This window comes from Oncorhynchus tshawytscha, linkage group LG22 (genome assembly GCF_018296145.1).
Source record: "Oncorhynchus tshawytscha isolate Ot180627B linkage group LG22, Otsh_v2.0, whole genome shotgun sequence".
NCBI lineage: Eukaryota > Metazoa > Chordata > Actinopteri > Salmoniformes > Salmonidae > Oncorhynchus > Oncorhynchus tshawytscha.
Window position 1 is genome coordinate 32,999,524 of NC_056450.1, and position 21,215 is coordinate 33,020,738.

Consider the following 21,215-nt stretch of genomic DNA (forward strand, 5'->3'; position numbering starts at 1 on the left):
GTCATTATTCCCAATTCATTCAGGATTATCCGTAGTCATGGTAGCATCCACATTAATGTAGAAGTGTTTAGAAACATACTCTAATCTTATTTACAATAAAAGTGACTTCTAAATAACACAATACTTTATTTACCATTAATTTGTATTGGGCACAAAATAATCTGAAACACAACCAAAACAAACAGCAAATGCATCCAACAAGTGTGTAGAGTCACAAGCTTGATGTAGTCATTGCAGGCTATGAATATGGGATCAAATACTTCACTTTTACTACTTAAATACATATACAGTACCAGTCAAAGGTTTGGACACACCTCCTCATTCCAGGGTTTTTCTTTATTGTTACTATGTTCTACATTGTAGAGTAATAGTGGAGACATCAAAACTATGAAATAAAACATTTTTAATCATGTAGTAAACAAAAAAGTGTTAAAAAAAATCTAAATATATTTTATATTTCAGATTCTTCAAAGTAGCCACCCTTTGCCTTGATGACAGCTTTGCACAAACTGGAATGCATTTCAATTAACAGGTGTGCCTTGCTAAAAGTTCATTTGCGGAATTTCTTAACTTCTTAATGCATTTGAGCCAATCCGTTGTGTTGTGACAAGGTAGGGTTGGTAGACAGAAGATAGCCCTATTAGGTAAAAGACAACATCCATATTATGGCAAGAACAGCTCAAATAAGCAAAGAGAAACGACAGTCCATCATTAGTTTAAGACATGAAGTTCAGTCAATCTGGAAAACTTCAAGAACTTTTAAAGTTTCTTCAAGTGCAGTCGCAAAAACCATCAAGCGCTATGAAGAACCTGGATCTCATGAGCCTCACCACAGGAAAAAAAGGCCCAGAGTTACCTCTGCTGCAGAGGATAAGTTCATTAGAATTACCAGTCTCAGAAATTGCAGCCCAAATAAATGCTTCACAGAGTTAAAGTAACAGACACATCTCAACATCAACTGTTCAGAGAAGACTGTGTGAATCAGGCCTTCATGGTCAAATTGCTGCAAAGAAACCCCTACTCAGCGTTCAGCACCCTAGTACCCACAAAGCTGATCACTAAGCTAAGGACTCTGGGACTAAACACCTCCCTCTGCAACTGGATCCTGGACTTCCTGACGAGCCGCCCCCAGGTGGTAAGAGCAGGCAACAACACGTCTGCCACGCTGATCCTTAACACTGGGGCCCCTCAGGGGTGTGTACTTAGTCCCCTCCTGTATTCCCTGTTCACCCACGACTGCGTGGCCAAACACGACTCCAACACCATCATTAAGTTTGAACAGTGGTAAACAGTGGTAGGCCTAATCACCTACAACGATGAGACGGCCTATAGGGGGAGGTCAGAGAACTGGCAGTGTGGTGCCAGGACAACAACCTCTCCCTCATTGTGAGCAAGACAAAGGAGCTGATCGTGGACTACAGGAAAAGGTGGGCCGAACTGGCCCTCATTAACATCGACGGGTCTGTAGTAGAGCGGGTCGAGAGTTTCAAGTTCCTTGGTGTCCACATCACCAATGATCTATCATGGTCCAAACATACCAAGAGTCGTGAAGAGGGCACGACAAAACCTATTTCCCCTCAGGATACTGAAACGATTTGACTGCTACCGCATGTTTTCTCTGCTACCACACGGCAAGCGGTACCGGAGCGTACCATTTGGTTGAGAGAATACCAAGAGTGTGCAAAGCTGTCATCAAGGCAATTTTTTAAACCTTTATTTAACTAGGCAGTTAAAAACAAATTGTTATTTACAATGATGGCCTACCCTGGCCAATATAACACGGCTAAGGGCAGTGTCCAGGCATTCCACGATGCGTCGTGTCTAAGAACAGCCCTTAGCCATGGTATATTGGCCATATACCACCCCCTCATGCCTTTTTGCTGAAATACATCACAGGAGGCTGAGAACGACTCATAATAATGGCGGGAACGGAACAGATGGAACGGCATCAAACACCTGGAAACCATGGAAACCATGTGTTGGATGTACTTGATACCATTTCACAAACTCCGTTCCAGTCATCACCATGATTCCGTTCTCCCCAATTAAGGTGCCACCAACTTCCTGTGATGTATATATCATTTGTATTTATTAGGGATCGCCATTAGTTACTGCCAAGGCAGCAGCTACTCTTCCTGGGGTCCATACACATTAAGGCACTTACATCACACAGTACATCATATAACATTATTACACCACTACATATCTACAATGCAAAATGTATAATACCAGCATATAACAATATTACAATGTACCTGTGTGTAGAGTGTGTGCATATGCGTGTGTCTGTACCTGTGTGTGTGTCTCTTCACAGCATTGGAGGCTGCTGAGTGGAGGACGGCTCATTATAATGGCTGGAACGGAGTAAATGGAATGGCATTAAACACATGGAAACCATGGAAACCATGTGTTGATGTATTTGAGGCATTCCACCAATTCCACTCCAGCCATTACCACGAGCCTGTTCTCCCCAACGCTTCTCAGTACCCTCTGTTCCATAAGCTGTACTTTTATCAGTTTAAATGTTATTTATTTTACTGCTTGCATCAGTTACCTGATGTGGAATAGAGTTCCATGTAGTCATGGCTCTATGTAGTACTGTGCGCATCCCATAGTCTGTTCTGAATTTGGGGATTGTGAGGAGACCTCTAGTGGCATGTCTTGTAGTAGTTTAGTAGTTTTAACAGACAGCTCGGTTTATTCCGCTTGTCAACACTTCTTACAAAAACAAGTAGTGAGGAAGTCAATCCCTCCTCCACTTTGAGCCATGGGATATTGATATGCATATACTATAAACGTTACCTCTCCATGTACATTTAAGGGCCAACCGTGCTGCCCTGTTCTGAGCCAATTGTAACTTTCCTAAGTGCCCCTGTGGCCCCTGACCAGACAACTGAAGAGTAGACCAGGTGCGACAAAACTAGGGTCTGTAGGACATGCCTTGTTGATAGTGCTGTTAAGTCCAAACAGTAGCAACATTTTCTGTTTTGCAAGCAAAACAAGAGTTTCTATTGGACAAATTCAAGTAGGTCTATCCCTGTCTTGTTCTGGATCCGCCCCCTTTTTTCTTACATTTTTGCCTAAAATGACATACCCAAATCTACCTGCCTGTAGCTCAGAACCTGAAGCAAGGATATGAATATTCTTGATACCATTTGAAAGGAAAACACATTGAAGTTTGTAGAAATGTTAAATTAATGTAGGAGAATATAACATATTAGATCTGGTAAAAGATAATACAAAGAAAAACATATTTTTTTTGTACCATCATCTTTGAAATGTAAAAGAAAGACCATACTGTATTATTCCAGCCCGGGTGCAGTTTAGATTTTGGCCACTAGATGGCATCAGTGTACGGGCAAAGGTTTAGACTGATCCAATGAACCATTGCATTTCTGTTCAAAATGTTGAAGCAAGACTGCCGAAACGTGCCTAATTGGTTTATTAATAACAAGTTCATAACGGTGCACTCTCTTCAAACAATAGCATGGTATTCTTTCACTGTAATAGCTACTGTAAATTGGACAGCGCCATTAGATTAGCAAGAATTCAAGCTTTCTGCCAATTTCAGATATGTCTATGTTCTGGGAAATGTTCTTTTTTACTTACAACCTCATGCTAATCACATTAGCCTACGTTAGCTCAACCGTCCCGTGGGGGACCCACCGATCTTGTAGAGGTTATGAAATGGAAGCAACAGAATCGGCTGAATGAATACACCCCTGATCACACACAAACACAGTTCACTTTCATAGCAGCCACATACAAACCGCATGATAATTTTGCTCATTGAATAATTCCTTCTCGCATCTACGGGCTTTCTTCATCTCACCTTTTCTCTTTGCTTGTGGACTTCAGTGCACAACACAACAGTTGTCTGTAACCAAGCCAAACCTTTATACCATAACCACTAACCGCTACACACAGCCTATATCGTTGTCACCATATTAGCTAACATCATAGTCAACATAGCTACTAGAACTAACGTGTTAGTAAACCTGCTAGAATCATGCAGTACAGTAAGCAGTTTAGCAGTTACACCAGCGGGCCCAGGTGACAATAAATGAATAACTTCCATGACTTGGAAGAGTGGATATTCTTTGCCAGCTAAATCAAATCAACGTTTATTTGTCACGTGCGCCGAATACAACATGCTCTAACCAATAGTGCAACAAAGGTGTTAGGTGAACAATAGGTAAGTAAAGAAATAAAACAACAGTAAAAAGACAGGCTATATACAGTATTGAGGCTATAAAAGTAGCGAGGCTACATACAGACACCGGTTAGTCAGGCTGAATGAGGTAGTATGTACATGTAGATATGGTTAAAGTGACTATGCATATATGATGAACAGAGAGTAGCAGTAGCGTAAAAGAGGGGTTGGCGGGTGGTGGACACAATGCAGATAGCCCGGTTAGCCAATGTATGGGAGCACTGGCACTAGCTAACATAAATAGCATTCCTCTCTGTTTGAGCCGGGTGTGAGTAGGCTAAACTAGCTAGCTGCATTAGCTAGCTAAGTATGTGAAAGTTAGTTTAAAAAATAAAACTAAATAAGCCTATAGCTAGCTCTCGCTCTCTGCTGCTTCTCCTTAATTTTTAAAGAAATTAATTTGTTCAAAACTGTTCAACTATTGTCTTTCTGTCTCTGAGTCAACTACTCACCACATTTTATGCACTGCAGTGCTAGCTAGCTGCAGATTATGCGTTTCATTCTATGATCCTTTGATTTGGGTGTCAGTTCATGCTCCAAGAGCTCTGATAGGTTGCAGGACGTCCTCCGGAAATCGTCATAATTACTTTGTAAGTCTATGGAAGAGGGTGATAACCATGAGCCGTGGCACACGGACCTGAATGCACTTAAGCCTCCTTTCTATGTGCACCAAAATGATTTTAAATGACTTAGAAACCGTGTGGAAGAGGCCAGTTAGTCCTCTCAATCAAACGCTTGGAGAAAAAATATGTCTTATGTTGCACCAGGAATATTCGTATCATGTTTCTGAATGTATGCAGAGTATTTTCCATTTTTCTTTATCAATAAATGCGTCAAAGTACAGTAAATGTAAAATGCACATAATATCAATAGTATAATGTTTGGATTCAGTCTTGTGTCAGATGAACTGTTGTGTCCTCACCTTTGGTTTAATCATTTCCCCAAACCGTTCCTTTTCAATTGCTGCCATGGTTATGTATATCCAATGCTTTTCATATTTTTTCTGTAAGAAACATTTCTATATAGGCCAATTTTGATGTCCCAATAACATGACATATGAACTTATATACAAAACAACTATGGACATATCACAATACATTTTCTTTCAATTTAAGCTATCATAGAAAATGATCGCTACAAAATTGAATCCTCAATAAACGGAGCATTGAACAGTCAGCTCTAAGCATCTCTGCCTCAAATAAACAGAACCAATAGATTCTCTCTTTTCTACTGTCCATCAGCAGCTCCGTCAGTCCAGCAATGGTTGTTATGTCATAATATCTGCAGATGGACCTGCAAACTGTATTGTTTGGGGATCGAAAAAACACAATCAATCAAAGGGAAATAGGATAAGCTAGCTAACATCGTTAATAATAAAGTGAGCTATTTTGCTTAAAATTGACAATGGTCAAACTACTGTAGCTACATTATCAATATTGATAAAGTTGTAACAAACTGATTTGTTGTTTGGTTGCAAAGGCCAGTGGTGAAATGTCACTATTCGGCCACAAAGTTTCCAAATTGTGTTTCTGACTTCGAGGGTCCTTCAAGTGAAACTTCCCAGTGGGAACTAGGAATTTCCGATAATCCAATAACTCAGATGCCACATGAACGCAGAATATCCCCCCTTGAAGGTTTTTGGTCTTAATTTAAGGTTAGGGTTAGGCATAACATAAGCAGTGTGGTTAAGGTTAGGTTTAAAATCAGATCAAGATTAATTGTAGAAATAGGTGGGGTTTAGCCATAATAATGACTTGCGACTGTGTTAACTAGTGACGACCCTCCGCCATCTGCTCCCTGGCTTCCCATTGGTTCGCCTTGCCTCTTCCCTCTCTTGCCGAAGGAGAATGCACCACCACGACATGAAGGTCGGTTTCCATGGTAATAAATGGTGCCGTTGCTGCGGCAACAGGATTTTTTATGACATCTTGTAATGAGTATGCCAGCAAGACGTCACTTCAGCCCTCTCTCTCTTTGAGGGTGAGAGACAGAAAGATAGATATAAAGGAGAGGAGTGGCGTGAGAGAGAAAAGAGAAACAGGGGGAGACAGGAGAGAGGTTTCATAGAGCTGTAGGAGTGGGAGAATGTAACACTGGACTATTAGGAATCTGTATTTATAGGCATGGAGAGGGAGTAGAAAGGGAGTGAGAGGTGATTGTGAGGACAGAACTGAGAGTCGCTGTGTGAGAGGCATTTGTTAGTTGAGCCGAGGTGTGGGTGTTTGTGTTGTCAGTTGGACCAAGGCAGTTTCTCCTTCATGTTATGTTTAATAACTGAACACAAAATAGCTCCAGAAATAAAACTCCCAAATCTGTCCCCAACCTCACAGGGATTGGCTCTATCATCCCTTGGAGAGAGACGTGTAGTCTAGTCACCTCCCTCATCCATCCTATTCATTAATATACCAAGTCACTATTATTTTAGTCACAAGGTCTCAATCTCAAGTCGAGTCCCAAGTAGAATGGGTCGAGTCGAGTCACAAGTTTTTTCAAGTGAAAAAATCAAGTGAAAAAAATCTTTCTCTATTTATTGAGGCTACCAGACATCCCTTTTCATTATTTTGTCTACACAACACATCTTGATGTTGTAATAATGAATTTTAAAAACAAATTCCAAATGCAAGCTTCAGAAGTAAATAATACATTTCAAGCAAGTTGGCCATACCAAAAGACCAGTAGACCTATGCTAGTAATTGTTGCCCCAATGCAAAGTTAACAGTTAAAGTTAACAATATTTCTGATTACCAAACTATTTTTGGAGCTGCATAGGCCTGTTTATTTATGGAAATCCTCTCCCTACAATTTGACTTTAGAACATTTCCGGTCACTAATCTGGACATGTGCCCCTGCCTTTGCAGCTGACTGGTCATTGGTCAACAGTCAAAACGCACAACATTTCGGTTCTGACACAGATTCGTTTTTTAAACAAGAATTTGGTGTAATGCTGTAGGTCTATGTCAGTGACCTGGTCGAATAAGCAAAGGTATAAATATCACATTCAAATATGTATGAAAACGCATATTCTTCAGGTTGAATTTCAACCTCACGAAAACCTTCTCACTGCACTAGCTCACCCCCTGTTAACACAGCCACAAAGTCATAAACCCCGCCTATTTCTATAATTTATCATCTTAAAATCTGATTTAGAATCTAACCTTAACCATATGCCTAAATGTAAATTAAGACCATAAAGCATATTTATTTTTGTATTATTTTTTACCATAGGCCTTTAGCCAATTTAGACTTTGCGGCTGTGCTATCTAGTGGAAACCCTCACCCGACCTTTGTTGAATGACAGTTCGCTGGTTCAATCAGAGGGTTGAGTGATTGTTTCACCAGCAAATCTGTTTTCTTGCAAGTGTGATACTGTCTCTGGTTGCATGGAGAGTAATCCACGGAGACTGTGCTCCAAAATGACTGACAAAACATTACAAAACCTGGCCAGATCATTTCAAATCATCAATCTCAAGTCAAAGTGGAATCCCAAGTCTTGAGGCTCCAAATCAAGTCATTTTATTTTCTATCAAGTGTGTGACTCGAGTCCATACCTCTAGTATGCACTGTAAATCAGTGTTTTTTGTTGTTGTTGATTTAGTGTAGTCTTAGTCCATATGTCAAAATGACGAAAACAGTGGGCCATTATTCAACTTGCCATGCCTAAACTTGACGGTTCATGCAGTTGAAGTATTCTGATCATAGAGTTCTGATCATGGAATTCCGAACGCGTCATGCATCTACACCAGTGGTGGTCAGTGGCGTTTATGATGAGGGCGGACATTTATTTTTTTCATGAGCATGGCCTTATTTCTATTACAGAATGTTGGATGACTGTCATTCATATTCCATTCATCTAGTTCAAGGTCACATCGATAGGTTTAGGCTACTAGATTATACTCAAAATGTCCCTACACCCTAGCCTCTGAATTAAAAATGTACAATGTAGGTGCACACAGGTCGAGAGAAAAATGTGAAAATACACAGTGACACATTCAATAGCGCCTTGCACACTCTTGCCTGCATCTAGCTTATCTAGGGTATAATCATTAGTACAACAATTGCAAACGAGTTTCTATTGGACAAATTCAGGTGTTTTCAATCCCGTTTTTGTTGCTTCCATTTATGAAACATTTTTAAACAGAATCGGCGGAATGAATACACCCCTGATCATAGCAGCCATGTTGTATTCATTCTAGCCTCTATGCACTCTCCCCTCCTCTCACCTTTTCCCTTCGTTTGTGGACTTCAAAGAACACATCAGCTGTATGTGACCAGGCAATAAACCTTTCCAAGCCAAACCATGTCATAACCTCTACACACAGCCTACATCGTTGTTCCCATATCAGCTAAAATAAAGCTATTGTCAACATAGCTAATAGAACTAACGCGTTAGTAAACCTGCTACAATCAGTAACGTTACAGTGTATAGTCAGTAAGCAGTTAGACCGCCGGGCCCCGGTGGCAATTATTTAATAAAACCAAAAGCTTACCTTGACTTGGAAGAGTTCCAATGTTGGATTGTCATAGCCAGCTAGCTAACATAGCATCCCTCTGTTTGAGCCAGGTGTTTGAGTAACTAAACTAGTGAGCTGCATTTGCTAACTAAGTAAGTGAAATTGAAAAAAATGACACTCTCTCTCTCGCTTGTCCTTCATTTTTTAAGAAATTAATTTGTTGAAAACTGTTCCAACTTTTGTCTTTCTCTCTCTTTGAGTCATTTTATGCAATGTAGTGCTAGCTAAATGTAGCTTATGCTTTCAGTACTAAATTCATTCTCTGATCCTTTGATTGGGTGGACAACATGTCAGTTCATGCTGCAAGAGCTCTGATAGGTTGGAAGACGTCCTCCAGAAGTTGACATAATTACTGTGTAAGTCTATGGAAGGGGTGAGAACAAAGAGCGTTCTAGGTTTTGCATTGATGTCAATGTACCAAGAGGAGGACGGAAACTATCTGTCCTCCGGCTACACCATGGTGCTACCCTACAGAGTGCTGTTGAGGCTACTGTAGACCTTTATTGCAAAACAGTGTGTATTAATAAATTATTTGATGATGTGAATATATTTAGTCTAGTTTTTTAATGTTTTACAATTCCTTATTTTAAGAAATTCAATGAGGAGGATGGTCCTCCCCTTCCTCATCTGAAGAGCCTCACCTTGATTAAATGTGTCTACCTTGTCTACAATGTGTCCGGATTCCCTTTTCTCGCGCCATATTCAATGCCAGTATGCATTCTACAAATGGTGGAATAGACAAAATATGATAACACAACAACTGATGGCAGTAGCTAACTACTGTAGCTACCTAACCAGCTAACCTCTAGCTAGCCAGCAAGCTAGCAAGCAACGCTAAAGGTTTTGCTTAACTCTACAGACAAACAAAACATTGGCTTGCTGGCTAGCATTTATGAGGCCAGCAAACACGTTCCTCACACGCTAGGAACATCTTTCTTCAAATCAAATCAAATCATGATTTGATTTGATCTTTCTTCCGAAACATATTTCGTTACCAAAACACATATTTTCTGAAGACTTGTGGGAGGAGTGCTGATGACGTCGCCAACTATATGCGCTTTCGGTAGCCTGATTGCGTCCAAACAGAAGATATCCACACACAATGCATCCCTGACCACCTCTGAAGAGATCAGCCAGATCTGAACACAGACCTTGTGTGCGTCTAGATCCGTCTTTTCAATGCGATCATTGTATCGATCATAGAAATCGCATGTAAGTGTCAAGTGTAGACACAACCTTTTTATGGATGAGATCATATTCTCTTCCCAACCGCAGAAGTACGACAAACATATATAAGAATAATATTATAAGAATTATCAGGGCATGTAAATTCCTAATTCAGCCTACATAGACATTGCACATTACATAGATAAAAAACAGACACAATCTCAGAGGAGAGTGAGAAAGTGTATCACAATAACCAGATGGTGCTGCAAAGTATTGGCAAACTATTATGGGTTGTACCTCCGTCCCTCGGCCGCTTCATTTCCATTGTTATCAACATTCCAGACGCCTCAGTCACACTGATGTCCAGAAGTAGAACGGGCCGGGGGCCAATGACTGAACAGGAGCTACAAGGACACTGTTTTGCCCAGTGATGTAGTGAGTCACTAAACCTTGAGTCCGAATCGAGTCCCCCCCTGTGCTTGAGTCTGAGGCCCCAATGGTCGAGTCAATAGACCCTATGCCTGAAGTCTGAGTCCCAGTGCTCGAGTCCTGGTCCAAGTGCTCAAGTCTGAGTCACTTGGTCCACATGAACTCAAAATAAAGTTATTTACCAAGTCAGATATAGTGTAGTCGCAAGAGGAATTTAGTCAATAGATCATCTGCTGTCCATTTTCCTTTTTTTCTGTGCCACAAGATGTTTGCATATAGGCTTCTCAGAGTGGTAGCCTTAGGGCTAGATTCAAGCCATTTTCTCAGAGTGGTAGCCTTAGGGCTAGATTCAAGCCATTTTCTCAGAGTGGTAGCCTTAGGGCTAGATTCAAGCCATTTTCTCAGAGTGGTAGCCTTAGGGCTAGATTCAAGCCATTTTCTCAGAGTGGTAGCCTTAGGGCTAGATTCGAGCCATTTTCTCAGAGTGGTAGCCTTAGGGCTAGATTCAAGCCATTTTCTTACGGGGGGAGACGGGGGGAGACTTCCGCTACATAACCTTGTATATGAAATGCACTGAGAAAAGTGGTAGGGTTCCGCAGGACTACACATTTAAAGACAGCCTACTTTCCTATAGCCTACTCAAGGGAGTGAAAAACATCTATTCACTCTGTTATGCCCTCAGACATCATGGGGACTGCATGATGCATGCATCACGTAGCCTTGTCCCAGATCTATGAATAATCACATATTTCAGGGTCAAATCAATGCCAAAGGGAGAGCATAGTTTTCATCTATTGTGAACACTGTTACAGAGCCAATCTCTTTGTATTTTTCTAACGAGGATGTAAAGAAAATCAATATTAATGGATATTTAGAACATTTGACTACGTACCTTTTTCATAAAGATTTTTAAGCTAAATTGTGTATTACCTGATACGTTATTCTACTTTGAATACAATATGTATTTTGACAAGTTTCTAGCATTGATAAGACTACACACTCTAATATCTTAAAGTAAACAATTGTTGTTCCTGAATACACAGCTCACAAGTGACCAGATCTATTGTGTATGTGTTATGTATTTGTTTCATGTTTTGCACTTGAATGATTGAGTACACATCTAAAGCACAGCAGCACTCTTCATTCTCTCCAAGATAATGTTTTTATCATCAATTAAGCATGTTTCTAATCAATACCTGTTTTGTAGGAGTGAGACTGACTGTCTATAACGCAAAACCCTGTTACCTGTTGGACAGTATGAATGTTAGCCTGGTCCCAAATCTGATCTCTATGTGCTTTAAACAGCTCTCCTGACTATACATGATATGTAGTTGGTTCAAGCACAAATCTGAGACCAGGCTATGAATGTGTCACTCTCTCTATAGCAACCGTCAGAGGTGATTGAGCTTTGAGAGTATCTGTTAATACATGTATTTGTATGAATAATATTGGTAGTGTCTATGCAAATAAAGAGAATAAAAAATAAAGTTTCCATCTTGGCTTTTATTGCTTCTCTCTTGGCTTGGCATTAAGACACATTGCTCTCTCTCTCTCTCTCTTTCTCCATTGGTAGACTTCTCTCTCCCTCCCACTCTCTCTCTTTCTCCATTGGTAGGCTTCTCTCTCCCTCCCCCTCCCTCTTTCTCCATTGGTAGGCGTCTCTCTCTCTCCCTCCCTCTCCATTGGTAGGCTTCTCTCTCCCTCCCTCTCTTTCTCCATTGGTAGGCTTCTCTACCTCCCTTTCTTTCTCCATTGGTAGGCTTCTCTCCCTCCCTCTCTTTCTCCATTGGTAGGCTTCTCTCTCCCTCCCCCTCCCTTGCTCTCTTTCTCCATTGGTAGGCTTCTCTCTCCCTCCCTCTCCCTCTTTCTCCATTGGTAGGCTTCTCTCTCCCTCCCCCTCCCTCTTTCTCCATTGGTAGGCTTCTCTCTCTCCCCCTCCCTCTCTCTAAATCAGTAGGCTTCTCTTTCCCTCCCTCCCTCTCCCTCTTTCTAAATCAGTATGCTTCTCTCTCTCTCCCTCCCTCTCTCTCTTTCTAAATCAGTATGCTTCTCTCTCTCTCACAAGGTGGAAATGCTGATTACAATCCCCTCCCCAATATTAACACTGATTCACAGACTCACACAATACTCAAGACACTTAAGTTAGTAAGTTAGTTAGTTACACTGGAAGTTGTGATGCTTAGCTGTTTTTCTAATTTACAGAGGGAAGTTTCTTAACAGTTTGAATGATGAGGGAGGATAGAAAATAGTGGTCAGGTGACAGGTTGAGCTCAGAGTCAAAGACGGACACAGATAACATAGAGCGCAGTACCTCTCTCCTTTAGTCACACACACGCACGCACACACACACACACACACACACGCACGCACGCACGCACGCACGCACACACACACACACACACACACACACACACACACACACACACACACACACACACACACACACACACACACACACACACACACACACACACACACACACACACACAGTCAGATCTACAGTAGACAGATAAGTGTTTGCCAGCTTGGGATCAGTAATACTCATTCAGCACCATCAACAGGGTATGTTGGGTTACTACAGACTGGGTCAGCAGCACTGAACCGCCCCACAGAATCCATTACACATGGAGGAGAGGGACACACACAGACAAGAGAGGAGAAAGGGAGAGGCACAGTGGAGGTGGGATGGGATGGGGGGGCAAATATCGCAGCTGCATTCGACATCACAACACAATCACAGGACGAGGCAGGAAAGGACAGCACTGAGGCACAGAGACTCAGAGCCCTTGAGAGAGAGAGAGAGGTAGAGGAAAACAGAAAGAATGTCAGCCTGTATTGATTGTGTATTTGAGCTCTTGTCCCATCTTTTCTTTGGTCCATTGGTCCAGGGCTGTTCAGTGTGTGTGTTTGATCGGCTTCAGAGTGGCCTTCCTGTGCATTTATGGATGGGCCAAGGCAGGGTGTGTGTATGTATCTATGTGTGTTTGTGTGAGTGTGTGTTTGGGACGTAGGGTTCTGAGTGTGAAACGAGGGGGTGGATTCTGTGGGGCTCAGATGGTCAGATGACACTCTCAAACAGCAAAGTGTTTTTGGTCTGGCCATTAGGGGGCAGCAGTTTGGCCTCAGACTCAGGAGCCAAGTACTCCATGTGATGTCGACCCCACACCGGAGTGGTCAGGTGCTGCCAACGCTACAGAGGGGGAGACAGGGAGGGAGAGAGACAGAGTGAGAGAGAAAGAGAAGGGTAAATATCACTGAATGAAATGAGTCTAGCACGGAGACAGTGATAGTGTGATAGCCTACCAAGAGTCACAGAGACATTTTAACAGGGCAGGGTAGAGCTAACGTGGGAAACAGTTTCAACTCAGCAGTCTGCTTGATGATGTGACACATTCACCACCATGAGCCAGACAGTGATATTCATAGTAGCATGTTACAGTTTAGTCAGCTCAGTCAGACACACACAGAGTCAACGCAGGTAGGGGGTCCGTCACCAGGGAAACACAGTTCCTACTCAGACACACACAGAGGCAACGCAGGTAGGGGGTCCGTCACCAGGGAAACACAGTTCCTACTCAGACACACACAGAGGCAATGCAGGTAGGGGTCCGTCACCAGGGAAACACAGTTCCTACTCAGACACACAAACAGTATGCTCACCCCTCAGCATAGAAGTGTGAGGCCAGTCTCTCACACACACACACACACACACACACACACACACACACACACACACACACACACACACACACACACACACACACACACACACACACACACACACACACACACACACACACCTCTGTGAAGGATCCTTTGCAGCGCAGTAGTTTGTAGAGGACAGTGATGGGGATGCAGAGCATTGAGGAGAGGGCCAGACACCAGCCCAGCGCCTCCCCCCACAAGGGGTAGGTATACACTGAGTTATAGGTCAGGGGCTTGTAGTTCACCACGTGGAACAGGAACACTCCCTACACACACACACACACACACTAGTTAACAACACAGGCAATTTAAAAAGATTTAATCCCAAAGCCATAATTACATTGATCAGTGAAGCACAGCACAAATGCTCTGGTATTCCAAATACCCTGAACTATGCTAAATCTACATGACTGTAGGCCACAGTTTCCTAGCTCTGGAGGTGTGTGCTTTAACAGCCTAACTCACCACACAAACAAGGGGCGTGATGTAGGACCAGCACCACTTCATGTAGGGCATCGGCCGGTAGCCAATCATACGAGCCACATCATCCATGAAACGATCTGCACCTGAGAGAGAAAGAGACCACTGTGACTGACCCAAACTTAAGGAAAGCTTTGACTATGTACAGACTTGCAATTGAGAAAAGTCACTGTAGGCAGACCTGGCTCTCAAGAGAAACCAGGCTATGTGCTCACTGCCCACAAAATGAGGTGGAAACTGAGCAGCTGTTCCTAACCTCCTGCCAAATGTATGACCATATTAGAGACACATATTTCCCTCAGATTACACAGACCCACAAAGAATTCGAAAACAAACCCAATTTTGATAAACTCCCATATCTACTGGGTGAAATACCACAGTGTGCCATCACAGTAGCAAAATGTGTGACTTGTTGCCACAGGAAAAGGTCAACCAGTGAAGAACAAACACCATTGTAAATACAACCCATATTTATGTTGATTCATTTTCCCCTTTGTACATCGTTACAACACTGTATATAGACATAATATCACATTTGTAATGTCTTTATTCTTTTGGAACTTCTGTGAGTGTAATGTTTACTGTTCATGTTTTATTGTTGTTCATGTGTATTTGTTTTTATCTACTTCACTAGCTTTGGAAATGTTAACATATGTTTCCCATGACAATAAAGCCCTGGAGTTGAATTGAGAGACGGGGGCAGAGACAGAGAGACACGGGAATAGAGAGAGAGAGAGAGACAGAGAGAGACAGAGAGAGACAGAGAGAGAGAGAGAGAGAGACAGAGAGAGACAGAGAGAGAGACAGAGAGAGAGACAGAGAGAGAAAGAGGGAGAGAGACAGAGAGAGAGACAGAGAGAGAGAGAGACAGAGAGAGACAGAGAGAGACAGAGAGAGAGAGAGAGAGACAGACAGACAGACAGACAGACAGACAGACAGACAGACAGACAGACAGACAGACAGACAGACAGACAGAGAGAGAGACACAGAGAGAGACAGAGAGAGACAGAGAGAGAGAGAGAGACAGAGAGAGAGAGAGAGAGACAGAGAGAGAGAGAGAGAGAGAGAGAGAGAGAGACAGACAGAGAGAGAGAGACCGAGAGAGACAGAGAGAGAGACAGAGAGAGAGAGACAGAGACAGAGAGAGAGAGAAAGAGGGAGAGAGAGAGAAAGAGGGAGAGAGACAGAGAGAGAGAGAGAAAGAGGGAGAGAGACAGAGAGAGAGACAGAGAGAGACAGAGAGAGAGAGACACAGGGCAGGGTGAGAGAGGGAGGGAGACAGAGAGAAAGACAGAGAGAGACAGAGAGAGAGACAGAGACAGAGGGAGAGAGACAGAGAGAGAGAGAGAGAGAGAGAGAGAGAAATAAGGAAGGAAGAGATAGAAGTGGCCAATCATGAGGGGAGAGATAACATGGTTGTGAGTAGGTCTCAGAGTTCATTAGGTGCCAAATTGTTTTCTGCATGTCACTTCCCTGCCAAACAGTCTGTGTGTTCTGTGTCACCGCATGATGTCTGACAAGACATGGACAAGATAACTGACGCAGACACAAACAGGCTAGACTTCCCAGATCTCACTGACAATATATTCTTAACACTGGGCTTTTGTTGGCTTTAGAGCCCATGACACATATTTCATTTCCTCTACTGTGTCTCTCTGTATAAGATTTGTGTGGTAGCCAAGACAGACAGACACACACACACATAAATCACACAAAAATGTACAGCACATCCATCTCTCTCACCACAATTACCATGTCTCCAATAATCAATGCAATCCCAGTAGTAACCCAGAGATGGCACTCATACAACAAACACACACACACACCTTACCATAGACCCAGGCCACCACCACACACTCCCAGAAGGCCTGCCAGAGCAGTGTGATCCCACTGGCAGAGTAGTAGTCAAACAGCTGGAACACATACATCCCTCCCTGAGAGAGACAGAGAGAGGAGGGAGAGAGAGAGAGGAGGGAGAGAGAGAGGAGGGGTAGAGAGAGAGAGAGAGAGAGAGAGAGAGGAGGGGGAGAGAGAGAGAGAGAGAGAGGAGTGGGGAAAGAGAGAGAGGAGGGGTAGAGAGAGAGAGAGAGAGAGAGAGAGGAGTGGGGAGAGACAGAGGAGGGGTAGAGAGAGAGAGAGAGAGAGAGAGAGAGAGTGGGGAGAGAGAGAGGAGGGGTAGAGAGAGAGAGAGAGAGAGAGAGGAGGGGGGAGAGAGAGAGAGAGGAGGGGTAGAGAGAGAGAGAAAGAGGAGTGGGGAGAGAGAGAGGAGGGGGAGAGAGAGAGGAGGGGTAGAGAGAGAGAGAGGAGTGGGGAGAGAGAGAGAGAGAGAGAGAGGAGGGGTAGAGAGAGAGAGAGAGAGAGAGAGACAGGAGTGGGGAGAGAGAGAGTGGAGGGGGAGAGAGAGGAAGGGGAGAGAGAGAGGAGGGGGGAGAGAGAGAGAGAGGAGTGGGGAGAGAGAGAGAGAGGAGTGGGGGGAGAGAGAGAGAGAGAGAGGAGGGGTAGAGAGAGAGAGAGGAGTGGGGGAGAGAGAGAGAGAGAGAGGAGGGGGAGAGAGAGAGAGAGAGAGGAGTGGGGAGAGAGAGAGAGGAGGAGGGGGGGAGAGAGAGAGGAGTGGGGAGAGAGAGGAGGGAGAGAGAGAGAGGAGGGAGAGAGAGAGAGGAGTGGGGAGAGAGAGAGAGGAGTGGGGGGAGAGAGAGAGGAGTGGGGAGAGAGAGAGAGGAGGGAGAGAGAGAGAGGAGGGAGAGAGAGAGAGGAGGGGTAGAGCGAGAGAGAGGAGGGGGGGAGAGAGAGAGGAGGGGGGAGAGAGAGAGGAGGGGGAGAAAGAGAGGGAGAATGTGGGGGTAGAGAGAGAGAGGAGTGGGGAGAGAGAGAGAGGAGGGGGAGAGAGAGAGGAGGGAGACAGAGAGAGAGAGAGAGGAGAGAGAGGAGGGAGAGAGAGAGAGAGAGGAGGGGAGAGAGAGAGAGGGAGAATGTGGTGGTAGAGAGAGAGAGAGAGAGGAGTGGGGAGAGAGAGAGGAGGGGGAGAGAGACAGAGAGATCAGGGAGACAGAGAGAGGACGGAGAGAGAGAGAGAGAAGGGAGAGAGAGAGAAAGGGAGAATGTGGGGGTAGAGAGAGAGAGAAGTTGGGAGAGAGAGGGAGGAGGGGAGAGAGAGAGAGAGGAGGGAGACAGAGAGAGGAGGGAGAGAGAAAGAGAGGAGGGGGAGAGAGAGAGCGAGAGAGAGAAGGGAGACAGAGAGAGGAGGGAGAGAGAGAGAGGAGGAGGAGAGAGAGAGGGAGAATGTGGGGGTAGAGAGAGTGAGAGAGAGAGGAGTGGGGAGAGAGAGAGAGGAGGGGGAGAGAGAGACAGAGAGAGGAGGGAGACAGAGAGAGGAGGGAGAGAGAGAGAGGAGGGGGAGAGAGAGAGGAGGGGTAGAGAGAGAGAGAGGAGTGGGGAGAGAGAGAGAGGAGTGGGGAGAGAGAGAGAGAGAGGAGGGGTAGAGAGAGAGAGAGAGGAGTGGGGGAGAGAGAGAGAGAGAGAGAGGAGGGGTAGAGAGAGAGAGAGAGAGAGAGAGAGGAGGGGGAGAGAGAGAGGAGGGGGAGAGAGAGAGGAGGGGGAGAGAGAGAGGGAGGGGGAGAGAGAGAGGGAGAATGTGGGGGTAGAGAGAGAGGAGTGGGGAGAGAGAGAGAGGAGGGGGAGAGAGAGAGGAGGGAGAGAGAGAGGAGGGGGAGAGAGAGAGGAGGAGAGAGAGAGAGAGAGAGAGAGGAGGGGGGAGAGAGAGGAAGAATAGGGCGGTAGAGAGGGAGAGAGAGAGAGGAGTGGGGGAGAGAGAGAGGAGGGGGAGAGAGAGACAGAGAGAGGAGGGAGACAGAGAGAGGAGGGAGAGAGAGAGGGGAGGGAGAGAGAGAGAAAGGGAGAATGTGGGGGTAGAGAGAGAGAGAGAGGGGAGTGAGGGAGAGAGAGGGAGGAGGGAGAGAGAGAGAGGAGGGAGAGAGAGAGAGGAGGGGGGAGAGAGAGAGGAGGGGTAGAGAGAGAGAGAGGAGTGGGGAGAGAGAGAGAGAGGAGTGGGGGAGAGAGAGAGAGAGAGGAGGGGTAGAGAGAGAGAGAGAGAGAGGAGTGGGGAGAGAGAGAGAGAGAGAGGAGAGGGGTAGAGAGAGAGAGAGAGGAGTGGGGAGAGAGAGAGGAGAGGGGGAGAGAGAGAGAGGAGGGGGAGAGAGAGAGGAGGGGGAGAGAGAGAGGGAGAATGTGGGGGTAGAGAGAGAGGAGTGGGGAGAGAGAGAGAGGAGGGGGAGAGAGAGAGGAGGGAGAGAGAGAGAGGAGGGAGAGAGAGAGAGGAGGGGGAGAGAGAGAGGAGGAGAGAGAGAGAGAGAGGAGGGGGAGAGAGAGGAAGAATAGGGTGGTAGAGAGGGAGAGAGAGAGAGGAGGGGGGAGAGAGAGAGGAGGGGAGAGAGAGACAGAGAGAGGAGGGAGACAGAGAGAGGAGGGAGAGAGAGAGGGGAGGGAGAGAGAGAGAAAGGGAGAATGTGGGGGTAGAGAGAGAGAGAGAGGGGAGTGAGGAGAGAGAGGGAGGAGGGAGAGAGAGAGAGGGAGACAGAGAGAGGAGGGGGAGAGAGAGAGCGAGAGAGAGAGAGGAGGGAGACAGAGAGAGGTGGGAGAGAGAGAGGAGGGAGAGAGAGAGATAGGGAGAATGTGGGGGTAGAGAGAGTGAGAGAGAGAGGAGTGGGGAGAGAGAGAGGAGGATAGAGACAGAGAGAGGAGGGAGACAGAGAGAGGAGGGAGAGAGAGGAGGTGGAGAGAGAGAGGGAGAATGTGGGGGTAGAGAGAGAGAGAGGAGGGGGGGAGAGAGAGACAGAGAGAGAGAGGAGTGGGGAGAGAGAGGGGGGGAGAGAGAGAGGGAGAATGTGGGGGTAGAGAGAGACAGAGAGAGAGGAGTAGGGAGAGAGAGGAGGGGGAGAGTAGAATGAGAGAGGGAGAGAGAGATAGGAGAATGAGAAAGAGAGAGGTAGTAGAGAGATAGTAGAGATAGGGGGGGGGAGAGAGAGAGAAGAGGGAAGAGAGAGAGAGAGAGAGGAGAGAGGTAGTAGAGAGATGGTAGAGATAGGTGGAGAGAGAGAGCGTATAGAGAGGGGAAGAGAGAGCAAGAGAGACAAGAGGGGGAGAAAGCGTAGAGGGAGTGGGGAGATAGCGAGAGGATGGGAAAGAGAGAGTACAGAGAGAGAGAGAGGAGGAAGAGAGAGAGAGAGGAGGGGAAAGAGAGAGAGAGAGGAGGGGGAAGAGAGAGTACAGAGAGAGAGGAGGGGGGAAGAGAGAGAGAGAGGAGGGGGAAGAGAGAGTACAGAGAGAGAGAGAGGAGGGGGAAGAGAGAGTACAGAGAGAGAGACAGGAGGGGGAAGAGAGAGTACAGAGAGAGAGAGAGCAGGAGGGGAGAGAGTACAGAGAAAGAGAGAGCGAGAGGGGAGAAAGAGAACAGAGAGAGACACAGGGGAGGGGGGAGAGAGCGAGAGAGATAGAGAGAGATAGAGGGGAAGGGAGAGAGAGAGAACAGTGGGGTGAAAAGACAGAAAAGGAAAGAATGTGAGTTCATGTTGTCTTGTAACAGTGATGTAATATGAACTACTAAATAAGTCCCTTCTGACCTCTTTTCATCCCTGTTCTCTTTTTTCTCATTTATCCTTTCCCTCCCTTCCCTTCTCCTGACCCTCTTACCTCTGTTACCATGGAGAGGTCGATGAAAAAGCAGGTGATGCAGCATATCGCCACGACAACCTCACGACGCAGCGAGCCCGCCATAGATTTGGGCGGTAGCATGTCCATGACCCCCGTGACAAAGCCCTCCACCCCAACAAACTGAGAAAGAGAGATTACTCTGATATTCTGCTACCATACTTTGATATGCTGTCATGTCATAATCATGATTATAATATATCGGATAATATTTTATTTTCTGATACTCTAACAGTTACTTCTATAGCAGCACTGTTTGCATCCTTGAATGGTCATGGGGGGGAGAGATAGAGAGAGGAGAGATGGAGAAAGAGAGGAGAGAGATAGATAGAGAGAGGAGAGATGGAGAAAGAGAGATAGAGAGGAGCAGTGTATGAACAGAGAGGTGAGTTAGAGAGAGAGAGATAGAGAGAGGAGCAGTGTATGAACAGAGAGTGGACAGATGCTCTCTGTGAGGCAGACAGAGGCTCATTGACTGCCTCTGTGCTTGTGGAACAATGGCTGCAGGCCCTGGGACTAACAAAGATGGACTACTTTGATATACAACTCGACAAGTTCAAATGTCCCCACTGTGAGTGGTAAGTGGCTATGTGTGTGAACGCACAGTATGTGTCATAGAACTGCAGACATTAACTGTCAGAATCCCTCTGTGTGTGTGTGTGTGTGTGTATTGTCCAATACCTGGCTATCCAGGCCCAGTACCAACAGCATGAAGAAGAAGAGCGCTGCCCAGACTGGAGCCATAGGCATCAGAGTAACAGCCTTGGGATAGGCTATGAAGGCCAGGCCTGGACCTGGAGAGAGACAGAGAGGCAGAGTTAGTCAGCACTTTCACAACACCAGATGGGGAAGAGTGGATAGACGGGAAGGGAAGATGTTTTATCAGGGCACAAGCTGAAAGGGATAAGGAAGGGGTCAGGGTGAGTGCGATGAGGTCAAAGTGAGGATGAAGATATAGGGATGAATCACGGTGGGGAATTAACACCATTGGCTGGTAGAGTGTCTAT

The 21,215-nt window shown here is 45.3% G+C and overlaps 1 protein-coding gene across 3 annotated transcripts in view; it reads right to left on the reverse strand.

Annotated features, from left to right (window-relative positions):
• Window positions 1-12,283: 12,283 nt before the first annotated feature.
• Window positions 12,284-21,215, reverse strand: part of si:ch211-117c9.5 (sodium- and chloride-dependent creatine transporter 1) — a 45,789-nt gene continuing 36,857 nt past the window's right edge. For 2 of the 3 annotated variants that reach the window (XM_042304096.1, XM_042304094.1), the window contains 6 exons: window positions 20,890-21,002; window positions 20,191-20,331; window positions 16,337-16,439; window positions 14,491-14,591; window positions 14,121-14,291; window positions 12,284-13,510 (listed from right to left, as the gene is read on the reverse strand). In XM_042304096.1, coding sequence (XP_042160030.1) covers window positions 13,379-13,510; window positions 14,121-14,291; window positions 14,491-14,591; window positions 16,337-16,439; window positions 20,191-20,331; window positions 20,890-21,002 — 761 coding nt within the window. In that variant the 3' untranslated portion in view covers window positions 12,284-13,378. The remainder of the gene's footprint in view (window positions 13,511-14,120; window positions 14,292-14,490; window positions 14,592-16,336; window positions 16,440-20,190; window positions 20,332-20,889; window positions 21,003-21,215) is intronic. The other variant, XM_042304095.1, reaches the window with a different exon arrangement.